The 14,158-nt window shown below is 40.8% G+C and overlaps 1 protein-coding gene across 5 annotated transcripts in view; it reads left to right on the top strand.

Annotated features, from left to right (window-relative positions):
* Positions 1-14,158, top strand: part of PTPRQ (protein tyrosine phosphatase receptor type Q) — a 356,602-nt gene that overhangs the window by 169,464 nt on the left and 172,980 nt on the right. For all 5 annotated transcript variants that reach the window (XM_068276870.1, XM_068276873.1, XM_068276874.1 and 2 more), the window contains 4 exons: positions 2,771-2,932; positions 3,017-3,196; positions 6,894-7,001; positions 9,134-9,415. In XM_068276870.1, coding sequence (XP_068132971.1) covers positions 2,771-2,932; positions 3,017-3,196; positions 6,894-7,001; positions 9,134-9,415 — 732 coding nt within the window. The remainder of the gene's footprint in view (positions 1-2,770; positions 2,933-3,016; positions 3,197-6,893; positions 7,002-9,133; positions 9,416-14,158) is intronic.

The following is a 14,158-nucleotide window of genomic DNA, read 5'->3' as shown; positions in this document are numbered from 1 at the left end:
TTTGCCTGCCTTAAGGTGGCCATACACAACAATTGATCAAGAAAAAAAAAAAACAATCGATTTTTAATTTAAAAAAAAAAAATCTGATTGGATGTGTTGGAAAAATCAGATAGAAAAATATAAAAATAGAAAGTTTTATTTGCTTGTTTGTTTTGTTATTTTTGGGAAAATCATAAATGTATTGTATATTGGCTAGATTTTTCTGATTATTGGATCAAGCAAAAAAATCAATCAGATTTCTCTGGTTGAAAACAAAAAACAAAAAAATTGAATCATGTATGAATTCAATTTTTCGATAAAATCAATCAAGAGATAAAAATGGAAAGTTTTATTTGATCGGTTGTATGATATCTTTGAAAAAATCATGAATTATATAAATGTATGGTTTTCTTTTCTTTGTTAGATTCTTCTCATTATTCAATTTGTTTTGATTGTTGACTGCTTTAAAGGGATACTGTAGGGGGGTCGGGGGAAAATGAGCTGAACTTACCCGGGGCTTCTAATGGTCCCCCGCAGACATCCTGTGTTGGCGCAGCCACTCATCGATGCTCCGGCCCCGCCTCCAGTTCACTTCTGGAATTTCTGACTTTAAAGTCAGAAAACCACTGCTCCTGCACGGCCGTGTCCTCGCTCCCGCTGATGTCACCAGGAGTGTACTGCGCAGACACAGACCATACTGGGCCTGCACTGTGCGCTCTTCATGACGTCAGCGGGATCGAGAACACGGCAACGCAGGCGCAGTAGTTTTCTGACTTTAAAGTCAGAAATTCCAGAAGTGAACTGGAGGCGGGGCCGGAGCATCGGTGAGTGGCTGCGCCAACACAGGATGTCTGCGGGGGACCATTAGAAGCCCCGGGTAAGTTCAACTCATTTTCCCCTTATCTCCCTACAGTATCCCTTTAAGGATAAAATGGCCTGTAGTAGGCTGCAGTGGTTAAAAGAAAGTAAACATGGCAGCCTCCATATACGTCTCACTACAGTTGTTCTTTAAAGAGGAACTCCAGTGAAAATAATGTAGTAAAAAAAGTGCTTCATTTTTTACCATAATTATGTATAAATGATTTAGTCAGTGTTTGCTCATTGTAAAATCTTTCCTCTCCCCGATTTACATTCTGACATTTATTACATGGTGACATTTTTACTTTGGGCAGGTTATGTAGCTGTTACTAGCTGTTTTGGCTGTTAGAGACAGCTGTAAACTAATTCCTGTCTGTGAGCCTTGTTACATTGTAACAAACTGCCAAAAGTACCACGGTACTCAGAGCTTCTTGTGGGAGGGGTTTCAGCACAAAATCAGTCATACAGCGCCCCCTGATAGTCTGTTTGTGAAAAGCATTATATTTCTCATGTAAAAGGGGGTATCAGCTACTGATTGGTATAAAGTTCAATTCTAGGTTGGAGTTTCTCTTTAAGTGTAGTTAAATTGTTTTAAAATGAAACTCTGATCAATGATGCAGTATTCTTCCATTACTGATTTTAACTTTGTTGTAAATTAATAGTATGGGACTGAAATTGTTAACATACTAACTCCCCATGAGTGCTGAATTGTTGATGACATTTGTACAGGGATGGTAATAAGTGGAGGCAAACCATTTTTGAAAACCATAAGGAACATTGTATGAGAATCAAAATTTTTCAAGCACAGATATTGTAGCTAGTTTAAATGCAATAAACTGCATTTAGCAGTCGTGCCGCATGATGAGTAGAACATACTGCATTGCAAATAATGTATTCATGCAGTTTATTGCATACACCCCAATATAAGCACAACCTTTACTGTATAGTCAGAAAAGGATATGATGTCAGTAATGGAAAGTGGGGATAAAATCAACAGTGCTAGCATACTGTATTATTGGCTGGTGGCTTATTTTAAGACATTTTAGGCACACTTTAGTTTAAGTCAACTAACATTTTAAAGTATACTTGAAATGAAAATTAAAAGTCAACATAAACATACACACATCATACTTACCGCCTGTGTAATCTACTCATTAATCTCTTTCTCCTGTCCCATGTCCTATTTGTCCATTGGGATCGATGATGAAATTCTCCGGCCTCCATTTTAAAAATGTCAATGACCCTATAACAGCATCTGGGTCAGCATACTGTTAAACTGTAATATAGCCCACCTGAGGCATAGGGAAACATGGACATTACCTTGCACATCAGTTGTCCTTTCAGTTATAGATGTCAGCAACTGATATATAACTGGCATCAACTGATATATTTCAGTGCTGACAAAATCTTGTCAGAACTATAAGGAATCCTTGTTAGAAGAAAATGGTGAGCTTCTGAGTGGCGAGGTGAGGTAAGTATGTAATATTCATTTGCAGGTACATCATGGGCCTGATTCACAAAGCGGTGCAAACTTTTTTGCGGACTTTTGCACGCGCAATTTCCCGCGATTCGCGCGATCGTGGACTTTTGCGCGCGCAAATCGCGGCAAATTGCGTGCGCAAAAGTCTGCGAAAAAGTTTGCACCGCTTTGTGAATCAGGCCCCATGTGTTTATTTTAAATAATTTTACTCAGTTCAGGTTCACTTTAAGAGCTACATTTAAACACTCTGTTAGAAAAGAAAATGTTGTGAGTTGATTCTTTTTTTTTTTTTTCTGTATACAATTACCGTTTGTTTTTGGGTGCCAGTCTCTAGTCATGTAATTTTTTTTGCACTTTAATCACTACATTCTATAAAAATATATTTGACTTTGTTTTTAGTTTTTGCATAAAAGTAGGCTGTATATGGTAATATACTTTCTATCCTGTTTCCAGTTACTGAGAATGTTCAGTATGGAATCGACATTGAGGCTGAACAGCTGTCCTACACTGTTGAGAAGCTTGCACCTTTTACTGAGTATACAATCAGTGTTTCTGCTTTTACAACCGTTGGAGAAGGACCACCAACAGATATAGTCATAAGGACAAGTGAGCAAGGTAGGATTTAGTCACTCAGGGCTAGTAAAAATGGTTTAACGACTAACTGCTATTAGTTTAACATTGTCATTTCTTTGTCCTTAGTTCCCAGCTCAGTTAAAAACATAAGCTATCAGAACATAAGCTCGACATCAGTTATGGTCTACTGGGCTCCCCCGCTAAAGCCCAATGGGATGATAACACACTATACAGTGTATGCCATGGATCTATATACACGAGAGGCCTTTCATGTGATAACCAGCAACACTAGCATCCTCATAACAGGTGACACTTCTGGCAAGATTCTTTTACTCCGATTTTTTTATTGTATAAGTTATTTGGTAATACAATGCTTACAGAAAATAAACACATGGAACATCTCATAATACATCTAATAAACAAACAAGACAATTACAACATACTATCTTGACAGTGGAAAAACTGTGTGTAAAATGTGTTTTTTGTTGGGAGTGACTGACCGCTACCAGGAAGGATGAGCACAATGTTGTACTTTATTAGTCATTTATAAAATTAATAAGTATAGGACCAACAGGCTCCAAAAGCGTAACTACAAATCATGCGGTCCCCAGGCAATACTCTGATGGGGCCCCCTTAATTTTTACACCCCTTCCCTTGTCTCCCCTTGGTGACCCTCACAGCCTGGGGGCCCACCGTACATGGGTCATAAAACAAGTGTGGCCATCATGATCTTCAAACCCATAACCTGTGTAGCTACAAAAACAGTAACCAATGCCCCAAAGAGCAAAAAAACTGCGCTCCACAGCACAAGACACAAACTGTTATATATAGTACCAATCTGTCACCAGTATAGGGGATCTGCAAACTTTGTCAGAGTACACACACTCTCCAATCACGATAGGTCCACCAAAAAGAAAGTTGCGATCACAATCCAAAGCTCTCAGCGTGGCATAGGATTTCCCTGTAACAAAATCTAATATAGTGCGGTATTGCTTTCAAATGAACACACCCAGTGATTCACTTCAGGGGATTATGTGAGAGCAGCCTCCACCAATGTATAGAAGGAAACACAGGGGGATATTCTCACCCCCTTAGTGAGTCTCACTCACCAGATTGTTTCTTTTATATCAGGCTTATAAACCCTCCATCCTGGGTATTCACAATTCAGGACCTTCAAATATATAAAAGCGGAACTCGCATAGTGTAAAAAACTTTTTTCCTTTTAATAAAACCTGCATAAAAACATGCGTACCGGATTTCCAAAGCATAAGCGCTTATATGTGCGTGTCAGCACCGCCGCGGTCGGATCTCCGCTGCACGCCACAGTCCCCGCTTAGCTTCCTCCATCCGTCCCACGTGACTCCTTAGCTCCGCGGAGCTAAGGAGTCACGTGGGACGGATGGAGGAAGCTAAGCGGGGACTGTGGCGTGCAGCGGAGATCCGACCGCGGCGGTGCTGACACGCACATATAAGCGCTTATGCTTTGGAAATCCGGTACGCATGTTTTTATGCAGGTTTTATTAAAAGGAAAAAAGTTTTTTACACTATGCGAGTTCCGCTTTTATATATTTGAAGGTCCTGAATTGTGAATACCCAGGATGGAGGGTTTATAAGCCTGATATAAAAGAAACAATCTGGTGAGTGAGACTCACTAAGGGGGTGAGAATATCCCCCTGTGTTTCCTTCTATACATTGGTGGAGGCTGCTCTCACATAATCCCCTGAAGTGAATCACTGGGTGTGTTCATTTGAAAGCAATACCGCACTATATTAGATTTTGTTACAGGGAAATCCTATGCCACGCTGAGAGCTTTGGATTGTGATCGCAACTTTCTTTTTGGTGGACCTATAGCTACAAAAACACCTGATCTGTAGTATTGGAGGAAGGGATGGTTAGTAGTTGGGCACACACACCTCTGGGCTGTTACCCTGTAGTTACATCCCCGCCAGGCTCTGACTCATTAGGGACTAGAGCCTTTTTTATTTTTAATCTGCTCGTAGAGATGTTGCAAAACTAGAATTTTCTGTTTGCAAATGGTGAACGTGAACGTCCACAAATGTTCGCAAACAGGCGAATCTGATGAACCGCCATAGACTTCAATGAGCAGGCAAATTTTAAAACCTACAAAGACAAAGTTTCTGGCCACAAAAGTGATGGAAAAGTTGTTTCAAGGGGTCTAACACCTGGACTGTGGCATGCCTGAGGGGGATCCATGCCAAAAGCCCCACCAAAAATTACGGAGCTGGCGCAAAATCGGGTTTTAATGCCTGAATGGCAGGAATCACATTATGCACAGCTCTGGGTGTCAGTGGGCTGTGGAGTGTCACAAACAGAGAAATGCAATAGTATTATCAGAATACAATGAAATAATAATGCACTGGAGAGGTTCTGTGCTTGTAACTTAATGAGGCAACAGCAGTAGTGTACACACAGCTCTGGGTGTCAGTGGTCTGTGGAGTGTCACACACAAAAAAAAACACAGGAGACCGATGTGCCAGGGCTGTTTGAAGTGCTTTCACACCAAGTGAGGAACAAGAACACAGGCCTAGCTAATGCTTTCCCTACCTATCTGCAGCAAGTCTGACCCTGCTCTCACTAGCAGTCAGCAACCAGCAGACAATTAATCCAATATGGCTACTGCAACTGCTTTTTGATAAGGGGGGGTGAGGTCCAGGAAGGGGTGCTAGCTGATTGGCTGCCATGTGTCTGCTGACTGTGAGGTAAGGGGTCAAAGTTTAGCTCAATGATGATGTATAGGGGGCGAATCAAACATGCCAAATGTCCGCTATTCGCCGAGAATGCGAACAGCCAATGGTCGCAGAATACTGCTCCCCATCTCTATCTGTTATCTGTGATTTGACAAGTGATGTGCTTAAAGTGATCACAGGGTCAGGAGTCAAATACATTGTAAAAGGGCATACTCACTGACTTGACAGGACTGATTTGACAGACAAGAATGACTAACATACGGCATGGAGAAACGCCGCGGCTGACCACAAGTCAGAACAGCACTGAACACTGAGTGCCCAGAGCTTAAATACCCTGTCCTTCACTCCAGTGCTGCTGCCTCCATCCCTGCCATGGCTACAATTGTCTTGAGGAAGGAGTACGCATGCTGCCGCAGGAGGACAGCTTGGCTGCTGTTCCCGGAGGCCTGCCAGGACAGCATCTGAAGAGGCCTTCGCTGGACCCCAGGGCCGGTGAGTATAACAGTCAGACAAATGAAGGAGGCTGTCACAATTGCCTTGCTTCTAAACAATGTACATTTTCTGGATGCTCTTTGACTATAATATTTTCCGATTCATTGACCAGAATGTGTATACTCTACTCAGATTTTCTAGCTGCTTACTTTAGTTAGGAATAGGAGAGTTACTCCAAAAGTACGGAACCCCAAAAATCTGCCCGGCAGAAATAGCATTTTTAAAATCTGGTCAATAATAGCAGCCTCCATTTATTTCCTATCAAAGATTTCCTTTATCCGCCTGAAAGCCTATCTATGAAAAATAAAATAATAATATCCTATTACAACCCAGCACATATCTTTATGCACTCCTAAAATGAATCCTGTGCCTGCTCAGTTTCTTCTCCTAGGTAGCTGGTAATTACTGTAAATGCTTCATTCATCCATATGGGGGCGGGGCATGGACATCCACAGCATCACACTGGGTGGGACACAATTCAACAGTCTTGTGGCTACTCTATGCAATAGTACAACATATTTAGTATGTTTTTTTTCAAAATTTCACTATCTGCCCTGGAATATGTGTGTGCTGCGGTTAAATAAGGTACTCCTATTATTTTACCTTTAGTTGTGATCTACATTGTATTTGGCCACTCTTTCTTAGTGCCAGTAGGTTATTTCTACATTTGTTCCATTTCCAGCAGTTCTCACAGCAGTCACACAGAACGATGTAAAACAGATTCTGTATTTTTGTTCGTTTCAAAAGTGCAAAAGCAGAAACCGGCAGGAATAAGTTAATTTATGTCAATTTATTTTTTTCAGGATTAAAAAAGTACACAGACTACAAGATGCGTGTTGCAGCCTCAAACACAGCAGGAGAAAGTTCTCTGTCTGAAGAGAATGACATTTTTGTACGGACTTTGGAAGATGGCAAGTCTCTGTTTGATGTTTAATATTTCCCTCTTTAAATCCATTTCTACCCAACCTGTATTTTTTAGTTATGATATGGATGGATGGGAAAGTAACTTTACCAGTTTCATACAGCTTTTTGTGTCCTCATGGGGAAAAATTATTTCTAGACTTGTCTTCATGACACTAAGGGTACAAATGTGGTGTTAGAAAGGCCTTCCATGTACAGCAGCGCACCTCCCATTTTGTGTGCAGCCCCCTCCTCCATGTGTAACATCCATGTATGCAGCTCTCTCCCTTTTGTACAGCTCTAGCTTCCCTTTTTCATGTGTTGTTCCCCATTTGCGGCTTTTTCTTTCATATGTAGCAATCACATTTCATGTCTGGTTGCCAACTTGAGCTGTAGCCACCCAGTGCCCGGACCTATGTGGCCTTTCCAGAAATCCAGCCTGAGTGATCAAATTTGGCACCAAGCGGTTTGGAGCTTGAACACAGGCATTCAGCACCATTTCAGCACTGAACAGCAGGACAAGGTGCCTTTCATTTAGCACACTGTCCTGCTGTTTGGTGCTGAAATGGTGCTGAATGCCTGTGTTTGGGTTCTAAACCACATGATGCCAAATTTAAACACCAACACTACTCACAAGTTAGCCCATCTTGTCACCAGGGAAGAAAGCTAGTGTCAGCAAGAAATACCTGACAGTTTTCACCCCTTCCATGCTACATTTTGCCCCACTGTTGGCTTTGATGTTGCTAGAAAGGTTTACTTAGGGCTGGTGCACACCAGAGCGGTTCTGGAGCATTTTTAAAAACGCTAGCTGTTTGAAAACAGCTTGGGTAATGTATTTCAATGGGCTGGTGCACACCAGAGTGGTTCATTTTTCCCACAAACGCAAATTCGGGGGCTGCAGCATTTTTTAGATTTCTGAGGCGTTTCTGCCTCAATGTTAAAGTATATGAAAGTGGTAAACTGCTCTGAAAAACGCTAGATCAGAGCGGTTTTCCAGGTGTTTTTGTTACAGAAGCTGTTCAGTAACAGCTTTACTGTTACAATATTTGAACTCTTCTACACAAAAATGCTCCAAAAAACGCTAGGCATGTTTAGAAAAACTCTCTAAACAAGCCTAGAATCGCTCTAAAAGTCTGCTTCAAAAACCTTTAGCGTTTTGCGGATCTGCTAGAGGTTTTTGGTGTGCACTGGGCCTCTCGCTCTGTCCATATAGCCAGAGGGAAAAATTCTTCCCAGTGGAGAAACTGACAGTACTAAACCCTGGAAAAAGCTGTAGTCTTGTACCTTTCCATCCAAAAATAGATATGCTTTAATTGATTTGAGGTCCTAAATGTTTTCACTTTTGTGTTTCTTCAGGTTAGCATGAAAAACAGAAGTTTGCCCTCTTAAAACAGAGTATTTACAGTTATTCAGGTTGTCGTGAGCTCTGAGAAGTCTCCTAGGGCATCACTGCTGAATATGCAAATTAGCAGTGATGCACTGAGAGACATCTCAGAGCTCACTCCAACCTGAATAATTGTAAATACCTTCTGTTTTAAGAAGGCACACTTCTGTTTTTTATATCATCTTAGTAAGAGGGCTTTTCGGTCTCTTTTAGCCCCTTACACACTACTGGGAGTTCTGGTTCACCATGGGCTTGCTGGGTATTCTGTAATTCAGGATGGCATCGGCATGTGATGGCTCAAGCTGTCATTTCACCATTGTTCCTTAGATCGTAACCATTTTTGATTATAAACAGCCGTCTAGTACATATAATTAAAATATTTTACAGCAATAGCAGCACAGAAAGCAAAGGCTGAATGTGCTATTAACAAAGATGAATTTCAAAATCTTCCTAAGAATCCTGTTTCAATAGCAATATTCTAAGGTATGTATAAAGTGTCTCCTTCTGCATAATTTTGTCTTCCTCCCTCAGACAACCAATCAGTGTTTTCCTTTTTACTATATGTTCTAACCTACACTAGTAACAAGGAAACTGATTGGCTAGTAGGACAGAAATACAAACAGTGTCACAGTAAGACACACCATACAAAAGGACATTTAATAAGCTAAACAAAAAGAACATGTCTTGGTCATTGGTTGCTCAATATCAATTTTCATTTCTCTTTAGTCATTTATGTTTATGAATAATTTCTATTTACAGTCCCAGGATCACCACCTCAGAATCTGGTTTCAACTGGTGTGAGCGCAACAGCCATCGGTTTGGAGTGGTCAGCCCCTTCAGAACCCAATGGAATAATTACGCATTATGAAATAATCTCCTCTAACTCAACACTCATACTATCACAAAACACCTCATCAACAGTCTTCACTTTGACTGATTTAAACCCATTCACCCTTTACAGAATTTCTGTTCGTGCTTACACCATCTTTGGGCATGGGAACCAGTCAACACCCATTCTTTCCATCAAAACCTCTGAAACTGGTAAGGACAAATCATTTTTTTTCTATAAAATCAAGATGATTTCCTTTAAAGGGTATACTTTAATAATGTTGCTGTGAAATGTTTAATGTGACCTAAACCTAATCCTAGCCTTAAGCTTTTACACGGCTAAAACTAACATTGCACCCAATCTCTTGTTATCCTAACCCAGTCAAAAACTGTCACCTAGCCAAGTACCTTAACCCTATGGCCCCGTTTTCACTTGTGCTGGTGTGCATCTCAAAAAGCACTTATTCTGAATTTGATCATATGAGTACAGAGTGCTTTCATTTAAAATGTACCAGAGATGTAAAATAAATATTTTATACTTACCTGGGGCTTCCTCCAGCCCCATAAGCATGCGTGAGTCCCTCGCTGTCCTCCCGCAGTCTGCCACTCAGCTGCAAATAGTTCCAGTAACTGGTTCAGTCATGCCAGTCAGGGTCTTCTGCGCATGCGTGAACCTCTTGCAGACCTTATGCTCATTAAGGTCTCTTTCCCATGGGCATTGAACTGTGTACTTAGCAGTTACCAGGCAGCAGTAAGCAGTTACCAGGCAGACATAAACAGTTGACAGGCAACAGCAAGCAGTTGTTTGAGTTTGAGAGTTTCACTGCCTATCACTGCCCTGGGAAAAGAGGCCTTAGTTCTCCTGTTTGTGCACACTCTTAATATATTTTAAGGTTTATTTCTTATGAAGAAGCCAATGAAGCTACTAGCATTTTTTGAGATGTGGGAAGAAACCCATGCAAAAACAGGAAGAACATACAAACTCTATGTAGTCAGTGTTCAGAGCAGGAATCAAACCTTAAAGAGAATCTGTATTGATAAAATCGCACAAAAGTTAACATACCACTGCGTTAGGGGACATCTCCTATTACCCTCTGTCACAATTTCGCCGCTCCCCGCCGCATTAAAAGTGGTTAAAAACAGTTTTAGAAAGTTTGTTTGTAAACAAACAAAATGGCCACCAAAACAGGAAGTAGGTTGATGTACACATAGAAAATACATCCATACACAAGCAGGCTGTATACAGCCTTCCTTTTTAATCTCAAGAGATCATTTGTGTGTTTCTTTCTCTCTGCAGCTATCTTCCACTGCAGTGTCAGGCTGTTTCTTCCTGCAGAGTGCAGACAGCTCTGCCTGTATGTAATTCTTCAGTATGTGAAAGCCCAGCCAGCTCAGAGGAGGATTTATCCAGCTTGTAAAAGATAATAGAGCAGAGAGAAGCTTCACTAATCTAAATAATACACAGGCAGTGTGCAGAGAGGGGCCAGGAGGGGGAGATGCATCACAGAACCACAACACTGAAGAACTTGGCAGCCTTCCAGACACAGGCTGACAAGTCTGACAAGAGAGAGATAAGTTGATTTATTACAGAGATGGTGATAGTAGAACGTGCTGCAGTAAGCCAGAACACATTAGAATAGCTTTTGGAACTTGTAGGATGGAAGAAAACCGGATGAAATTTTTGTTACGGAGTCTCTTTAAGTCTAGAACGGCAAGGTGAGAGCACTAGCAGTCACTATGCCACCGTGCGTGATTAGCACTTATGCAGAGATCTGCATAATACAGTATAAACATCATTCTATGAGAGAACACAAATGTCTTTCCTATTGAGTCATGGTTCATAGACATAGCTAACAATGACTAATGTTTACATTTAATGTATTTGCGGTCCACCTTGTTTGCTGCATGATACAGGCGATTGAGGGGGCTTGTATGGAGCAGTCTCCAGCACAGGATTGAGAACCCATGTATCAGGTTTTTATCAGTGCAGAGTGTTAACCATAACAGATTATAAGCAGAATTTATCTGAAATATGATCTTTAAAATGTGATTTTGATTAAGAAACTAGTGGGGAAATTGATTCATATTTAGTTTATGAACTGCTACAACTAAATTCATTTGTACCAGTGCATGGTTGCCTACATATTAGATGTGGATAATAAATCTAGTTATTTTGTGTAAAGAATGTTAGAAAAAATAAGCTACCATTATGAATTATCATGATGACAATAAACATTCCAGAGATGAGCTTCAATTCCAAATTTCCATGCAAATTTAGGGCCCTATTCCACAAGCAGCAAGCAGTTAACAGGCTGCAGCAAGCAGTTGACAGGCAGCAGCAAGCAGTTGTGAGAGTTCAACAGTCTTGACTATCAACTGCTCATGGAACTGCTCACTGCCGCCTGATAACTGCTTGCTGAGCACACAGTTCAACTGCCGTGGAAATAGATCCTGACACTCAGGCCTCTTTTCCACGAACAATTGAACTGTGTACTCAGCAAACAATTACTAGGCAGCAGTGAGCAGTAACCAGGCAGCAGCAAGCAGTTACCAGGCAGCAGTGAGCATTTACCAGGCAGCAGCAAGCAGTTGTGAGAGTTTGAGAGGCATTTCACTGCATATCAACTGTCAGTGGAAAAAAAGGCCTCCCTTAAAATTATGGCAATTAAACTCAGTAGATGTTGATAAGTATTTAGCTGCCTCTTTTCCATGGACTGTTGATAGGCAGTGAAATGCCTCTCATACTTTCACAGCTGCCCACTGCTGCCTGGTACCTGCCCACTGCTGCCTGGTTAAAGTTCACTGCTGCCTGGTAACTGCTTGCTGAGCACACAGCTCTATAGTCCGTGGAAAAGAGGTTTAACCAACAGCAACAAGGCTTGATTTTCTTACTTCAAACCAGTTGAAATTTGCATTTACCCACTTTCCGTATATCTATGCTCCGCAGGACTTCAGTTCCTGCACAGGGACGTAGATATTAGTCTATTGCAGGGGTTTTCCACCGCTCGCACTTAGGCCTCTTTTCCACTAACTGTTGACAGGCAGTGAAATGCCTCTCAAACTCTCACAACTGCTCACTGCTGCTCGGTAACTGCTTGTTGCTGCCTGACAACTGCTGACTGCTGCCTGGTAACTGCTTGCTGAGCACACAGTTCAACAGTTCGTGGAAAAGAGGCCTTACGCGGGTACTCGTCGCTGCTCGTGTGAGGTGAATGACTGGGAACATAGTTCTAATCTAAATACCGTGGCAATGATCGTTGGCATCAATGAGATGCCTGCACCATTGTATCTTCCAGAGTAACATGTGAAAACATTACTTCCTATTCAAGTACTTATAGTATGTGAATAGGAAATAATGTGAAAGGGCATCTTGAGTCCAAATAGTAAAAATATGCCTACAGTCATTTATTTTAATAAAAAGACCCTTATATACATTTATAATTAACTCCTTCCCTCCCACACTCTCCCATAGTACCCAAATAATATATATGCATATAATAAAATAATTAAAAAGACAAATAAAAAAATACATAAATCGTTACCTTAGGGACTGAACTTTTTTAATATGTATGTCAAAAAGGTATATTAATGTTATTTATAAAATTATGGGCTTGTAATTAGTGATGGACGCAAAATTGAATAAATGCACCTTTATTTCCAAATAAAATATTGGCACCATAAATTGTACTAGGGAAATATTTTAAACGCTTTAATAACCGGGACAAATGGGCAAATAAAATGTGTGGGTTTTTATTATGGTAGCATGTATTATTTTAAAACTATAATGGCCGAAAACTGAAAAATAATGTTTTTTTTTTCCAGTTTTTTTTGCTTTTTTTCCCCCCATTAAAATGCATTTAGAATAGAATTATTCTTAGCAAAATGCACCAGCCAAAGAAAGCCTAATTGGTAGTGAGAAAAAACAAGATTATAGATCATCTCATTGTGATAAGTAGTAATAAAGTTATAGGCGAATGAATGGAAGGAGCACTGAAAGGGGAAAATTGCTCTGGTAGAGAAGGGGAAAAACCTCTTAGTAGGGGAGTAGTTTAGGCCCCGTTCACACTGCACGCATTTCCAGCCGCGTTTTGGAAACGTGTGCAGGTGACCGACACGCACGACATCAGACAGTGCATAAAGTGCAATGTCTGATGTTCACACTGCATGCGTTCCGGACCTGTGCGGTCCAGGAACGCATGCTGCAGGCATTTTTTTTGCCAAAACGCGTGGCTGTCCCATTCACTTTTCAGTGATGGGATCAGCCACGCAACACATACAAACGCGGATGGCGTGCGTTTGTACGCGTTGCGTTCCGCGTGTGTGCCCGTCCGCGTTTGTAATGTGAACGCTGCCTAAATGTGGAACTGAAGCTCATTTCTAATATTTACTGTCTGTTGTTCAAATTAAATTTCACTTTTGCTATGAGTTTCAGTTCAGTTTTATAAATTGTTGGAATAATGGTAAAGATCATTCCTGATTGATTACTTTGTGTTAATGTGTATATAAAACATGGCCATTTTGAAGTGCTTCAAACAAAAACAGGAAAGCCAGACATACATTTCTGCCAGACAATGGATTAGAGCAAGTGTTTACAACAAGTAACAAAGCTGAACTGCAGCTAAGTACTCCAGCAGCAAGATGGACATTTGTTGACTTGTTGAGGCAACAGTACTCCAAACAGAGTAAACAGTCTACTGCTGCCAAGATGACAATAAATAACATTTGTGTTAATGGAAATTATTGGCTGGCTGCAGATCAAAATGAAAAGATTATTTTTAATAGCAGTAGAATTGTTAAAAGGCTTGTGCAGCACTAAGCTATATAATCTACTGTATATACAGCATATGGCAATTGTATAACACACACTCATGCTTACAGACGAGCGCACACACCCTAATTTTGAGTGGGAAAACGATAGATTCCTACAAACAGTTTCTGTTGCTGTTCATTAATTTC

This window comes from Hyperolius riggenbachi, chromosome 3, assembly GCF_040937935.1.
Source record: "Hyperolius riggenbachi isolate aHypRig1 chromosome 3, aHypRig1.pri, whole genome shotgun sequence".
In the NCBI taxonomy this organism is placed as follows: Eukaryota; Metazoa; Chordata; class Amphibia; order Anura; family Hyperoliidae; genus Hyperolius; species Hyperolius riggenbachi.
This window is presented reverse-complemented; position numbering and strand designations above follow the sequence as displayed.